We start from the raw sequence: 15,601 nt of genomic DNA on the forward strand, positions 1-15,601 counted from the left end.
TACACACTGCCCTTGTTTGTTTCCTCTCTCCCTACAAAGCTTAAGAAAACAATAAACAGAATTCTTAAAGATTTATAAGGGGAAAGATGCAGCTGCAGTGCATCAGGCTGGCATACACAGTCTACAAATGTGAGGCAAAAAGAATTGCTTTCCTGTCACTAACAGTGTTTGGGCCCCTAACTTAAGACAGAATCATTAGCTATTTTAGATCATAATTTTGTATAGACACTTTATATCCACTATCAACACTGAACCTCTAGGTTAAAACAAAACAAAACTTATAAACTGCTTGACCATTTCTTCCTATAAATAAGAATTTCTTTAGCAAACAAAGTATGTTTTCTAAGTGGCCAACTTACAACTTATCTTTTTGATTAATATTAAAAACAGACATGAATGGATGCTATTTTTTTTTTGAAGGCTGAGCCTTAGCATATCAGTCCACAGTACATATGATAAAGTATTAGACAGGGCATGTAGCTCAGGTGACAGAGTGGGTAGCCTACCTAGCATGCCTACAGCTCTGGATTTAACTCCCAGCACTACATAAAGCCAGGCACAATGGCGCGCGTACCTATAACCTTGGCACTTAGGAAATGGAGACAAAATTATTAGAAATTCAAGGCCATCCTTGACGACAAAGTGACTATGTCTCAAAGAAAGTATTTATTATTAAACTTATTGAAATGCTTCCTTTTGACTAGGCATGTATGCTGGGTGTGTGTGTGTGTATGTGTGTGTGTGTGTGTGTGTGTGTGTGTGTATGTGCTTACAGACATAAATATGGGTCTACAAGTTAAGCCAATTGTTAAGAATCTCTTTCTCTCTCTCTTTTAATTGAGTCTGCTTTAAAAAAAAAAAGTTAAAGTTCCCCCACAAAGGCAGAGCTAGATGATCTACCTAGTCCCCTAGGACCCAGGAGGCTCAAAAGAAATAAAAATTGCTTTCTTGCCTTGATAGATGCATCCAAGCCTCAGCTAGGAACCAGAGGAGAGCCTGTCTTCTTTCTTGCTCACACCTCATCAACATGCTCCTTTTCTAGCAATGGGAGCAAGTTTTAACTTGAAACTCTAGTGTCTGTCAAAAAGCAATCACAGGAAGATGGAAGGGGAGGAGAATGGGTGTTTAATACCAACTGGGGTAAAAAAACCCAGCCTGCAGGAAAACAAAACAAAACAAAACAAAAAACAAACAAACAAAAAAAAAAACAAAACCAAAAAACCACAATTACCAAGCTGACCGAGCAATCAAAATTGGGAAATGATAGATACAGAAAAAGGCCAATGTGAAAGAAAATACCCCAGTCAAAATTAATATGTTCCAATACCAAACACAGACATTAAGTCTCCTTTCCACAGGGGAATTGAGTTATTTCGATACAATTTTCAGAAAGAACTAAAGGCTCTCTATGTTTCTACTTCAACTTAAAGGCAGAAACCAAATGAAAATAAACGTTCCTAGTTGAGTACTCTTCAGAAATTAGACACTTAGGAAAACTGTTAAGTACACGTATTTCAGATAGAGGAATAGGAAACTTGATTGCTGGTGACAAGCCTATGGAACCCAAAGCTCTCCTTCAATGTAGTTGATTTAAAACTCTAATGCTGGCTGTAAAAACCAAACATCTCCCCCCATTGTTAACAAAGGTGTTAATGGCAATATTCAAAGAATTATTTTTTCTGGTTACCTGTGGTGCTACTACAGACATCAAGTGTCTAGCAGCGGTTCTCAACCTGTAGGTCCTGACCCCTTTCGGGGGCGGGGGTGGGGGGTAAGGGTGGGGGAGTGGAGGTAGGTGGGTAGATGAATGACTCTTTTACGCGGGTCGCATATCAGATGATCTGCATTTCGGATATTTACATTACCATTCATAGCCATAGCAAAACTACAGTGACAAAGCAGCAATGAAAAGAATTTTATGTTTGGGGGTCACAGTGACACGAGGAACTGTATTAAAGGATCACAAATTAGGAAGGTTGACAACCCCTGATCTAACAAGTTTCCCCAGGAAAGAAGAGTCAATACCAAAGTGTCACATCGCTCTGTGATGCCTCTCACAGCCCAATCTACATTTTTATTAATATCAAAAGCAGAATATGATTGCAGAACTTCCCTTTCTATTTTATTTATCCTTTTACCTTACACATAGGGAACCCTGTAACACCTCAATACATATACATAGATAATAGTCAATCCCCTCAGGGTCCTCATCATTTTGTACAGGTGTTGACCCCTGCATGCTGGAATAGTAATAAACATTCCTCATTCTTGCACGGTATTTTGAGTCTGGGGTCTTCCTTCAGTGTCTCTTCTCAGACTCTTAAATTAACTTTTTCAGATGCCACAAGTGAGTGAAAACACATGCCTACGTTTCTGTGCTTGGCTTACTGTACTTAGCACAACACTCCCCACTTCTGAGCAGGATGCTTCCAGTGGCAGGATTTCACTGGTCATAAGAATGTACATACTTCTATTATGTAAAATCAAAAGAAATATGGAAATATAAATTTTCCTGCTTATAATATTCTTTTCTGCAGAAAGAAAAATGAAACCTGTATGACAGAAAAATGAATTCTACAATCTTCAAGACCAACAAATCTTAGCCTATACATCCAATGAATATTTTTATTTTTAATCACAAAATAATATTGGTTTGCCCTTTGTTATCTGTGTGTGTAATATGCTTTATTTAAAATTAGATTAAATGCATAAATTTCAATTTTCTGAACATATGTTGTACATCTAGAAAGTAGAAGGGATTCTATCCTATCTAGAAAGTAGTTAGGGTTTCTGTTGCTGTGAAGAGACACCATGACCATGACAACTCTTATAAAGGAAAACATTTGAGGTGGCGGCTTCCAGTTCAGAGGTTCAGTCCATTATCATCATGGCAGGGAGCATGAAGCGTGCAGGCAGACCTGGATCAGAAGGCAACAGTGCCAACTGAGGCACTGCACGTGGCTTGGGCATACATGAGACCTCAAAGCTCGGCCCCACAGTCACACACTTCCTTCAACACACCCACTCCAACAAGGCCCCACCTCCTAACAGTGCCACTCCCAGTGAGCATACAGGGCCCAATTACATTCAAACTACTATAAAGACATTGGAAATGATGTTGATTTGCATCTGATTAGTAAAAATTTTCAAAAACGTTATGCTACCTATAAACTTGTGCCTCTTGGGAAAGTTAAATTTCTAGAAGAAAAAAGGTATGTGCTGTTGTAGAATAACACTTTCCTTCCAGATGGAAACATTCCATCCTGCAGGGAAGCTCCTCAAACAGGAAGGTCAACAACTCAAGTAGCTTCAGGAAAGTCCCTGAAAGTGACTAGATTTGTTAAGGCCAGATTTATTAGCTCCTTGCTGCCAGAGTGCAAAGAAGAGTGGACAAAATGAACTGCAGAGATGACAGAGACCAGGCCAGCTGCCTGGAAAAGGTTCAGAGCAACTGAGTCACCTAGAAAGGACACCCCCCCCCAATTTGTTGAGCTGCCTGCAGGCTGAGCTTTGTGAGCTGTCACCAGTGCTAAGGTGGGTGTTGGGGCCCATAAAGATGGCTCCACTTCATGCTTGGCTCAAGGTCAGAGAGTCCAAAACTGTCAGTAAGATCTAAAGGTGTAAGGCATGGCTACAGTAGCATGTTTGATCTTGGCCTTGGGTATCTTATCTAAATAACAACAGATTTGGTATGAGGTGTGGTTACTCTTGACCCTCAAGGCCAGGTAATGAGAATTTGAATCTAAGGTGTGGTTACTGAATCCTTGAAGAGCTGAGGAAAAAAGTCTGTCTGTCCTGTATACATGATACCATGTTCCCTTTTTTGGTTAAGGTATTTAAGAATGGTGACTAATAAACTTGGGGTATTCAGTATTCACTGAATTGCCCTCCTGACTCTATCCTGTGTCTCTGTCTTTCTCTTAAAGTCTTTACCTAGTCTTTCTCAATCCACACTCCCCCTCTCAGATACAAACCAGGGCTAAGTCAACTGGTTCCCACTATAGTCCCACAAAGCTGGGTTCCCACAGGTGGGCTTTGGTGGTGCAGCTGTCTTTGAGTCATTTGTGCTCCTGTAAGTGACCCCTCACCAATACTCCTGTAAGTAACCTCAATAAAACTAATTAGCTCACCAAGTTAGACTTCAGTGGTATCCATACTTTGGTCTGTTATGGGATCCCTATCTGGGGTGAGTAGAGGTGTGTGTTCCAGAGTCCCAGGAAAAGTTTTGTTAGGCAACAGCTGCTAATTCAGAGATATGATGGGTGAGATCAGTTCAGAAAAAGAATTTCAAAGCAGAATGTTGATGGAAAGCTGCAATATTGATAGAGCCATATACCCACAGAAATTACACTGGAGCAAATGAGACATAGCGACAGCCCGTCTTCAAAATGTAACTTCTTGGTCTTGCATTTGCAGGGAAAACCACACAGATGGAATGGGTTGATGACGGGCCCTTTGCACTTAACATAGATCCGTGACAGGGAACAGGGCTCATCGGGCCTTCAACCATCAGAACTGACCAGAAGTAGAAACTATCACTGTGGTCTGACAGCACCCCTTCTCACCTTATTCTGTTGTATGAAGAAAAGGCTCTCAAAATGTTATTCCTCAAACAACAATGTAAAAACGTCAAATTACTTTTCCAATTTAAACTCTGAAGAGTTCCCCCCACGTTAGGAAGCGTCCGCTTTGGTTAGTCTCCTTTCCCTTGTCATGTATGAACGTACACAGACACACATGCTTGTGCACACCCATATCCCCTGCAACAAACTCTTCATTTTACTGAACACTCTAATTTTTCCAGGCTTATTGTAGTTTATGGAAATCTGGTACTTTGAATTCTTTCTTTTCAGTAAAAACTGGTTTAAATGTGCTGACTAAATGTATGCCAGCTCTACACAGAGTTCCTGAAAATGATAGGTTTCCCCCCATTTTATTCCCACGAAAAGCCAAAGTATTTACATTTAACCTTTGCCTATAATCTAGAAAAAAATGAATCCACTGACTGCATTGTCACGTCACAAGTTCATGTAGTTTATTAAGTCAACAAATGACAGAATTACAGGTAGAAAAAACGATTAGCTGAGATTTAAGCAAGAGTCAGCAAACTTTGTGAAATATTAATTATAAGTAAACAGTACTCCAAATAAGATTCGAATAGAACATGTTTAGAATCTCTAAGTAGCAGAAATATACCAGGGAGCCAGGCATTGTGGCACATGCTTGCAACTCAGTAATCCAAGGCTGAGACGGAAGATTGTGGGTTTTAAGACTCTAATCATGTTCAAGGCCAGCCTGGAGATGCAAAAAAAAAAAAAAAAAAAAAAAAAAAAAAACCCTACCGCAAAAACAAATACCAAAAATCCACTGACAAAAACTTTAGTACTGAAAAAAAATTGAAGGGAATGTTCTAGGCACATTTTTTTTTCAAAGCCGTTTCCCTTCGAGGTTTTTAACAGCACTTGCCACACAATTAACTTCCTATAAACAAGTTAAGTCCCAGATAAGCTTGCAAATGTTTCATTAAGACTGGTAAGTAAGTTGTAGCAGGGAGACAGTAAAGGGGACTTTCAGGAGGATAGGTTTGTTCTGTCATAAAACCATGCTGGGACCTTCACCAACCGCTTGGTTCACAGCGCTCGCTGCCTCCTCACTGAAACAGACTGAACTGAGTAATGCCACCTGCTACTATGGAGGCAAATCAGTAAGCCGTGTTTATCAGAAATTGAAGACACAAGACAAATTATGATTCCATTATAATTTTTATACCAATAATTCTATTTTTATAGAACATTTATTTTCATAGACATATTTTCAATTCAACATAAGGAAGCAGCAACTGGAAAAGATCTCGATCAGTTTTTCTCAACCTGTTGGTCATGACCCCTTGGGGGATCCAGCGACCTTTCGAAAGGGTCACCTAAGAGCACTGGAAAACAGATATTTATTTTACCATTCATAACAGTAGCAAAATTACAGTTAGGAAGTAACTTTATGATGCAGGGTCACCACAACACGAGGAACTGTAATTAAAGGGTGGCATTTATTTTCACACGGGGGTCTCTGCTCTCTGCTTACCCCTATGCCTATGGCTATCAGAGAAAAAAGGCTGCTGGTATGGTGTCACTTTCCAATACCTACACTGTCCTGTGGACTCAAACTTCCTAGGCTGTGACTTTAGGGCTGGACTTTAGAGTATTTTTCTGGCACTCCGTATTTCTCTTTTCCCTCAAACACATAGTCATCTCCTGCATTTTAAACAAGGTAGCATAGAAGCCTCGCACTTGGTATCTTTCAACACCCACACTGCATTGCATGTTAGAGGAATCAGCTGGCTCTCCCTGCATCCTGAGACATGCACTGTGGTACCACTCTTCTAGCTGCCTCTATAGACCCCCCACATCATGCAGGCTACCAGACAGGTCCTCGTAACACACTCCTGTTACTGCTGTTTGAAAGATAATGTCCCCATGACTGGAAGCAATTAACTCTGAGACACTAGCTTAGATGAGACTGAAGTCAGGGCACATCTAACTCCACCTCCTATCCCTGGTGGCCAGCCTGGCTGGGCAGGGGATGTAGAGACAGGTCTGCCCTTGGATCTTCAACTCTCTTCTACAGTTTAAAGACACAACAGTATTACCTTTGCACCTGGCCTGAGTTTCTGCCTGTTCTAGGTTCCAGTACCCTATTCATTACCGAGCTCTTCCATCAAGCAGATGATGGCCTATTACAGAAGTAATCTGCTTTCCGGAAGAAAGACAGAACAAAACCACTAAAAATGCAGTTATTTCTTCAACTACCCCTATGCTTTACAAGCTTTCTTGCCTATACTCAGCCCAGAGAAGGAACAGTCTGGCATCCTTAGACCATTCTCCACACTAGGGCACAACCTTGAAGGACACCAGGGCCTCTGTACATGGGAGGGGATTTCCTGCAGTACCTCTAATGCCCGAGGCAGCTTACATTAGCACTGGATGCTCTATGAACACTAGCTAGCTGAACAGATGTTGGCTCAGCGCTCTGTGTACATCCTGCTTCTATATACACAGAACAATTCAGCATCTTTGCTCACCACCTCAGCACTTGGGATATCTGAGATAGAAGGATTCCTGTGAGTTCAGGACCAGCCTGAGCAACAGAATAAGAAGCTATCTTTACAGGTAAAAACACCTATCACCTCTTCTCATCATTGAGATCTGTCCCTGAGCAACAGTTGGACCTGAACTGTGAGTGACATCAGTGAGAACATCTCCACCTGCCAGGCCCAAACAGAAGGTGGGAGGGCGGGGCCAGCAAGTGATAGGCTGGAGACAGGTCAGCTCCAGGTCCATGCTTCTGCTTTAACAAATTGCAAGTGCTCAGCATTTTTTATTCTGACTCAAGTCTCGAATATTTCTCAGAGCTTGTTTCCCAGCATCAGGGTTCCTTAGGTGATTATGTTTAGAAAAGAAGAAAAGTTAACATTTTGGCTTCCATTACACATGTAAATCTATACACACACTTTTAAATATATATGTATGTATGTATATATATATATATATATTTTTTTAAATTTACACACACACATTACATGTATGGGTGTTTTGCCTGTATACATATCTGTGCATCATGTGTGTGTCTGGTGCATGTGGATGCCAGATTTGCAGTCTCCCTGTAACTAGGGTTACAGAAAGTTGGGAGTCACCATGTGGGTACTGGAAATCCAACAAGGGTCTTCTGGGAGAGCAGCCAGGGCTCTTAACCACTGAGCCACGTCTCCAGCCTCTGCCACCTACACTATGTACTTTTAAGATTTATTAATCTTTCCTCATCCCTCCAAACACAATATTCTCATACTGCTTACATTTACCTGGTAATTTTGTCCCATATTCTCGCCAATAGAAACAGACTATTTCTGGGGAAGGGGGCAAGGGGGCAGTTTAGTGGCTGATGAAAATAACCCTTCCTTTTGTTTGAATTTACTGAGGTGGTAAAGGTTTTTTAAAGTTGGCCAGGCGCTCTCCTTTGCTCAGGGAAAGGCATTTAGTGCCAGGTTTAGACTCAGACATAGAAGGGAAAGCAAGAAGATGAAGCATGGGCTAAACATACACTAACCAACAGTGTTTGGACTCTTCCAGTGGAAGATTGATTACTACAAGGTTTTGTTAATGATAAAGAACACTTACATCCATTTTGGAACACCATATCTGATTGTTTTAAAATGATTATGTCTTTTCTAATCCCTGAGATGGTCTTCTTGGGGGAGGGGAACAGGCAATTAGGGAACTCCCTGGGGTTGAAGTTTTCTACACAAAAACAACACAGATTGGGGATTTTTACTAACTCCATGGTTTTCTTGCTCGCTGAGAAATTAGTTTCCTACTTTTTAAGCCTACACTTATAAACGATATACAGTTGACACTGGCTCCCCGCCCCCCTTTTTCATTTCATGAGAAGCGTGATTCAAACACAGACAAGCACGATAGTGTTTACTCCCATCCCAAGACCTGCATTCCCAGCACCTTCAGACGCTAACCCAGACGTGAGGGCCAAAGGAACAAGCGGCTGGCCTGGCTGCTCTGGGTGGGTGGAGGCAGCCCTCCAGACACCCCTTCCCCCATCCCCCCCACACCCTTTGCAAACGCCAGCTCCGCCCTAGTGCTATCCCAGAGACAAGAGAGGACACCAAGGCTCTGCTCCACCAGTGAGGTCGCTGGGACAACGAAGACCCCTGAAAGGCTGCGACACCCGCTCGACCCAGCCAGCAGCAGGAGGGACCCACCCCACATGAGACGGGGGTCGCCAAGGACCTTCACACCGCTGGGGCCCCACAAGCCCCCGGGTACCCTCAGGGCCCATCATGTCCCTCCCTGTCCCACGACCTTCCCCTTTCCCCCCATCAGCCTTCTACGCTCGCTGATCACAACACGAGCACACCCTCCACCCCTGGGGATCTCAGGCCCAGTTTCCGCTCACGTTCCGCGCTTCCTGCCTACCGTGCTTCCGAAGAGCAGACATACCGGACCCCAGCCGGGATCCTGGGCCCCAGCCTCCGCCAGATGCACGGCGCTTCCGGATTCCTCTCCCTTAGGCCCGCCCACAACATTAGGAGTGCCTAATCCGGACCCGAATTCCCCGCCGCCGGGTGCCAATCATCTCTATCCGGCGGTTCATTGGTTCATATGGGGCCTGTGGGTGGCTTAAACTCTGCCTCTAGGAACCTGGCTGTGGAGCCTGCGCGGAAGGCAAGTGGCCCGGTAGCGCTGCTCTTGCGTTTGCCGCTCTTGTGGTCTGGGTCAAGAGACAGCTGGGGTCTGTACTGGCTCTCCGCACTTGCGGGACTTGCGGTGCAAACTGGAGAAAGGTTGCCGAGGAGAGAAGGAAGATCTGGACTCTGGAGGCATGACAAGGTCCCTCTCCGCCCAGACAGCGGCTATTCGTTCTGCCCGACCCGGTTTACATCTGCGGGCGGGACTGGTGCTCTCGCACACCAGCGGGGCCCACCGACTGCGCCTTCCCTCTGCTTCGCGTCTACCGGTCTCTCTGTGTTGTCTTTCACCGGAGCCACTTTGCTTTTAGCCCGGCGTTGCTACCGCGCTGGGACCCTTGTGCCCTTTTGACACCGACCCTTCGCCCTTGAATTGCTTCTTCAGAAACATGCCCTGCAAGCTAGAAACAACGTTCATGATAGGTCGGACAAGAGAGGCGCATGACAAAGAAGACTGTAAGGAACACGTCCCAAAGAGACTGAGCTCTTTGAACAGAAGTAACGCAGGGAGCAGGGTTCCAAGCAGGGACTTTAAAATCAAGGACACAAAGTAGATGTCTTTGGTTAATGGAGGTTAACAAGCACAGACTTGCGGAGATGAAAGAGGAAGGCCTGACATTATGAAGACAATACTCAAAAAAAAAAAAAAAAAAAAAAAAAAAAAAAAAAAAGACCAACTATGGTTCAAGTAAAGTGCCTGCCTGCCAGCCCCTGTCTGGAGAGCTAAGGCGGGTTGGGGTCAGGGAGGAGAGAAGGCGTGGCCTCGGGCGTTGCGGACCCTTTGGATGGGTAGAGATATTACTGATGGCCTCAAACCAAGATAGTTCCTGAAAGGCCTCGGTTGGGCTCCAGTTTGTATTAGCGTTTTATAGCTTGCCCACAAGGTGGGGTGGGCAAGTAATCGAAATTTTACAGAAACCTAAGTGGCCATCTTTAGGTTGTTAAGGGTAGCATGACCCAATGTTCCCACTATTTCCCAGGTCATGGTCATTCCGTTCCAGGTAGCAAGTGAAGACATGCTTGGCAAATAGGCAGTACAAGCGGTGCTTTGAGTAAATCATGAAAAAAATTAATAATTGGTCTTTTCTGCCTCATTCTACTTCTCTGTTGACAATCGTGGAAGAAGCAACACCGAACCTTCCACGGAAATGTGGAAAACTGATCATTTGGGGGCCTAGAAGTGAAACAATCTGATGTAAATGTTAAAGAAATGGTGTCAGCTTCCCTGCTGAGAGTAAATTGCGGGGGAAGGGGGGGTTGTGTGTGAAACAAGGGGTCATTGTGCCATCATTGAAGATCATAGGAAGAAATGGTCAGGGTGTGGATGTGTTTGAAGGCAAAGCAAAAGAGATGTTCTGACTCATCAGACTGGTCTGTGATAGAAAAGGGGAGGTTGAGAATGGGTTCAGGGTTTTAGTACACTACTGGAAAAGTTGGGGTTTCAGGCTGATGTGGGGGTCCTTTGGGAAGCCCTTTGTTATGTAGTGCTGAGCAGCTTTTGATGCATAAACTTAGGAGACCATGGAGGGATTGGATGTTGTGGCCAGAGTACTGACTAAGGGAGAGTTGAGTCACACAGCTTCTAAGCTTTGTAAAGTTGAGAGATGAGGAGGCTCTAGCTTTGGCCTAAGAGAAGTGACCAGAGAGGACACGGAATGAATCCTGCAGCCAAGTCAAAGGAGAGTTTACTTGTTTGTATGCACAGTTGGACTTGTCAAGGGCAGTCTTTAGGGTCTTTGGTCATCGTTAATTTCATTGGAATACAGGATACAAAACATGTGATGGTTCAAGGAAACAGAAGGTCCCAGATGCAGACCTGTGCCGGCTTCTGCCACAGTCCCCAAGAACTCCAGAAAACAGGCACTCATGTATTTCTCTCAGTTGGCCACAAACACCATCCACTCAGCTGCCAGGCTACTCTTGGGAAACAGTTGCTTCCTTCTCTCTTTTTTTCCCCCACAGACCTGTCCAGAAAGATCACATCTAATCTGTGTCCTCGCCTCTCATGGAGATTCCATTTGAAAGTTGCCCTCTCCCCCACGCCTACTGCTGTCCTCCAACTCTTACCCTACTTTCATAGCAACTCTTCTCTTCATAGCAACCAAAAAGCTCTTTTAAAACATCTGAAATGATCACTCTGGGGCAGGAGAGATGGCTCAGTGGTTAAGAACTCTTACTGCTTTTTCACAGAACCTGGCTTCAGTTTCTTGCACTCACACAGTGGTTCACAACATCTGGAACTGCAGTTCCAGGAGATCTGATACCTCTGCCATCGGAGAACACCAGGGATGCACACTGGTGCACATACATACATTCAGGAAAAATACTCATGCACATAAAATAAAAAAATAAATAAAAACTCACTCACTGTATCCTGTAACAGACCCAGAATAAAAAGAACAAAAACAAAATGGAGAAAGCATTTGGCAAAAACAATAAATAAAAGGTAATTTATTCAACTTGATGAAGAACATTTACAAAACATTTTTCAAATATCATCATGAAGGGAAAAAACAATTAGAAACTTTCCTACAAAGATCAAGGATATTCCCTCTAACCACTGATTTTCAAAATCATACTAGAAATCCTAGCTAATGTAATGAGACAAGAAAAGGAAATAAAAAGACCATACATTGGTAAGAAAGAATAAAAATGGCTTTGTCTGCAAGTGACATGAAGAAACCCTAATGTCCTGGTTAAAAATCCCACGAAGATCACATTGTGTATAAATTATTATTACAAGTCCTTTAAAACCTCACATGTTGTCAGTCCACGTTCATGATGGTCTCTCAGTTCCTAATCTAACTAGTCATTTAGAAGAAAAGGCAAGTCTCTTGTTGTCTCTAAGTCTTCAGGTCTGTTCTTCCAGCCATCAGAACTTTCTTCCACCTCACTTCCTGTCCCTCTTGGGTCCTTTGGTAGAAGCCAACCCCTGGCTTCACTCCATCCATATCAACCTCTGTGACATTATCAAAGTTTCTCAGCAGGGGAAGTAGAGGGGAGGGCAGAAGGAAGCAGGTCTGAAGTGCACCTCAGACTTTTCCTCAAGGAATCTTCAATAGGACAGCTCTAGTTGCCTGAAGGAAAGATCACCGTGATGCACACCCTTTATTTCCTTTATTAACTTCCCTTCCTTTTCCCACTCTTTATATTCTTGTTTAGCTTCCAGAGACAAAATGTTCAAATAAATTACCTACACTCAGAACCATGTAATGACAACCTTCATAATACTTCCTCAACATCACAAATTGTTGCTGTCATTTTCATTTTCCAATAACATGGTATATTTCCTTTGTAGAAGCAAGTGTGATCTAGGATTAAACTCCTGTAACTTTAGTGTGACTCTATTCCAAGACTGGGTGTGTGCCCGGTGACAACCTCTTTTCCTGTTTTGTTCACATGTCCACAACACGTAAGAAGTGTCACATGTTTCTTTCATCCCTGCCATTGTGTGACATCGCAAATAAATGAATGGAAGAATAAGTGAAATACAACTTTCCACCAACACCAATTGGAATATACCAAAAACACTAAGAAGAAGGCATGTCAGATTCCTTGATTCATTTATGTATCTCTCACACAATTTGTATTTTGCTTTCAAAGTACTCTGTGGTTGTTGATTATATGAAATGCATTTTATGGAGATTGTTTTCGTGTAAAGATCTTGGGATTTGGAAAATATTGGGTTGTTCTCAGTACCTCCCTTCTATTCTACACCTACTCATCTTCCTGTAAACATTCATCTTGCTGATTAAGTTTTGGTCACATTTAAACTTCTTAACGAAGGAAACAAAAGCCCCCTTCTACATTCACATTTACATGGATCCCAGTGACCTGCCCAAGGTTAGGTAGGGGTAATGGCAGAGTCCCAGACCCAGTGTCAAACTATGTCTTTAGTTGCCAGGGCATTTTACTGGAGGCCACAGTAACTTTTCTTCTTGGCTGGCCGACAGATCTGAGAAGGACATTCCCATGAATCTAACTAGACTTCATCACAACATGGTGAATTAGCTAAATTTGCCAGACTTCCTGGTTGTCTTCCAGACTTCTCTGAGATAAAAGGATAAATTATTATTGTTATTATTAGCTTCCATTTCCACACTTCATGCGTCTATATGCTGCTGCAGAAGACAAATGTCTGACACCATCTCAATACTGGACCAGGTTTATTAATGAAGACTGCTGTTCGAGGTGTGCGCGTGTTGGTGGGGGGTGTGGGGTGCCACTGGAGGATCCCTGATTTCTTTGAGCACAGCTGCAAGCAGTTTACTGGCGAGGAGGTTAACAGGTGGCAACAGAGAGGTTGTGTTTCCCAGCACCCAGAGCACCTTGTGCACTCTCTGCGGCCATAGGGAGCTTTGTTTTCTAATGTTTCCTCTCTCTGACCTGACAGCCCTCACAGGGCAGAGTATGGTGCACCAACGCGTCTGAAGATCTCCCATCTCCATTCAGATTGAGCTAGACCTTTCCAGGCGCATTGCCTCTTGTGTTATTCCCACGCTGACCTACAAACACGCCGAGCACTTGCGGGGTGGGACCTCTCTGCTCCCCCGCCCCGGTACCTTCACTGTCCTCGAGTGACCCAAAGCTCTGCGCGCAACAGTTGGGACCTGCTGTGCGCGGGCTCCCGGGCCATGCGCGCCATGCGATCTCCGGGCCAGGCTTGCCATTGGCAGTCGCAAAGGGGCTTGAGCGCTCCCCCTAGGCGCGCGGCTCTGGGTCCTTCCTCAGATGGAGCCACGCACCGGCCGCCCCCCAGTGCGCCGGTGCCTCCCCGGGCGCCGAGTGCGCAGGCGCCGGCCGTGAGGACCGACCGTGCGCCGGGCTCGAACAGGGTTGGAGCGCACGGCGGCGGCAGCGGCGGCGGCGGCGGCGGCGGCCAGACAGACTGCAGATCGACGCACGGACCCAAGGATTCTTGAGCTTGGGTGCCGGCGGCAGTGCCGTGCGTGCCGCCTGGCCTGAAGGGTGGCCACCTTACCATGTCGCTCAGCATCTTCTGAACTAGGAAAGCCCAAGGATGTCCGCTCTGAGGAAGGTGCGAGACGCACGGGGCCGCGGGGACTGGGATGCGGGGACCTGGGCGCTAAGTGGCTAGAGCCGTCGGGGCAGGGAGGGGGCGGTGCTGCGAGACCGTAGGCCCTGCCTAGGTGGCTGCGTTGGGGGATAGGAGGCTACTAGGAACACGCTCTGGGAGTGGGAGATAACCTCAGGGGAGCCGTGCTCCGGGGTCCGCCGCTGGGGTCCCTCCAGGCTGCAGAGCCCCGTGGCTGGGTTGCTGGCACACGGGCTCCCGGGCTACAGGAGCGAGGCGGAGGTGTGAAATTCCCCGCTCCGCGAGGCTGGATAAGGGGTGCAGTCTGGGGCGCTGGCCAGAGAGGGGCTGGTGGGGCAGTGGGCAGCGACCTGTGTTCCCCCTCCCCCAAGCGCAGGTGGCCACCGGGACTCGATTGAGAATGAACAGAAGGTGCTTGGAGCCGGTGCTACAGGACGCTGGGGTCGCGGAGGCGGGGAGGGGCCACTTGTGCCCTTTGCTGCAGCCGTCGCGATGAGCAGGGCCTGGGCCTAGGGGTTGGGAGGGGGTAGCCGCTGCTAGGCTCTCCAAGTGCGAGCCAGGGAGCACGGGGGCTTTTTTAGGGGTGGTTGCTAAGCGAAGCGCTACCCAGCGCAGCGTTTTGTAACTAAGCCTCCCCCGGCAGCTGCTGTTGCTGTTCTCGGGCTCTTTTCCTAACGATCGCAGAAGAAATAATGAGGATGTAATTATTACAGCCCTGCGCGGCGAAGGGGTGGGGGGCGGCAGGCACGGCTCCTCTGCTCGGCACCGGCCAGGTGGGGCCGGGAGGGGTAGGGATTCCTCTCCTAACCACCCAGAGATGCTGGGTGGCTTTAGGTGCTCCGCTGGGACCCGAGACAGGGGCTGGGGATCTATACCGAGTTAGAAGAGGTGGGTGGGCAAGGGCAGCAGGCGGCGTCTAGGCGGGTGCATAGTATCGCTGGTGGAGGGGAACCCGGAGCGCCGGGGCTGCTTAGCGTTTCGCATCCGAAACTCACAACACCCTGTGTGGCGCTCCTACACTTCGGGAATGTGGTGCCAGCCGCCCGCAGGTCGCTTTTCTTTCAAATGGGTGTCGATTCCGGCCCGGGTCGAAATCCAGATGCCTGTGACTGACTTATTCAGCATGGGCTGTGTTGTATCGGTGAGAAAATAAAGCCACGGGCAGCGAATTCACCCTCGGTGTTGATGAACTCTGCCAGCCCAGGCTGTGGGCGTTTCAGGGCTGGAAATTAAAGCCCAGCAGATCTTCCTGGCATTTCAGACTTGGCGGCGGGAGGGAGCTACCTGGACTCGGA

At 46.0% G+C, this 15,601-nt stretch overlaps 2 protein-coding genes across 2 annotated transcripts in view; one reads left to right on the plus strand and one right to left on the minus strand.

Annotated features, from left to right (window-relative positions):
• Erich1 (glutamate rich 1) overlaps positions 1 to 9,069 on the minus strand; it is a 55,660-nt gene extending 46,591 nt beyond the window's left edge. The window contains exon 1 of the mRNA XM_051182069.1: positions 8,979 to 9,069. Within this exon, the coding sequence (XP_051038026.1) occupies positions 8,979 to 9,000 (22 nt within the window). The 5' untranslated portion in view covers positions 9,001 to 9,069. The remainder of the gene's footprint in view (positions 1 to 8,978) is intronic.
• Positions 9,070 to 14,113: 5,044 nt separating this feature from the next.
• Dlgap2 (DLG associated protein 2) overlaps positions 14,114 to 15,601 on the plus strand; it is a 654,093-nt gene continuing 652,605 nt past the window's right edge. Inside the window, exon 1 of the mRNA XM_051182070.1 lies at positions 14,114 to 14,288. Coding sequence (XP_051038027.1) covers positions 14,271 to 14,288 — 18 coding nt within the window. The 5' untranslated portion in view covers positions 14,114 to 14,270. The remainder of the gene's footprint in view (positions 14,289 to 15,601) is intronic.

The sequence above is a fragment of the Phodopus roborovskii genome, unplaced genomic scaffold, assembly GCF_943737965.1.
Source record: "Phodopus roborovskii unplaced genomic scaffold, PHOROB, whole genome shotgun sequence".
Lineage (NCBI taxonomy): Eukaryota > Metazoa > Chordata > Mammalia > Rodentia > Cricetidae > Phodopus > Phodopus roborovskii.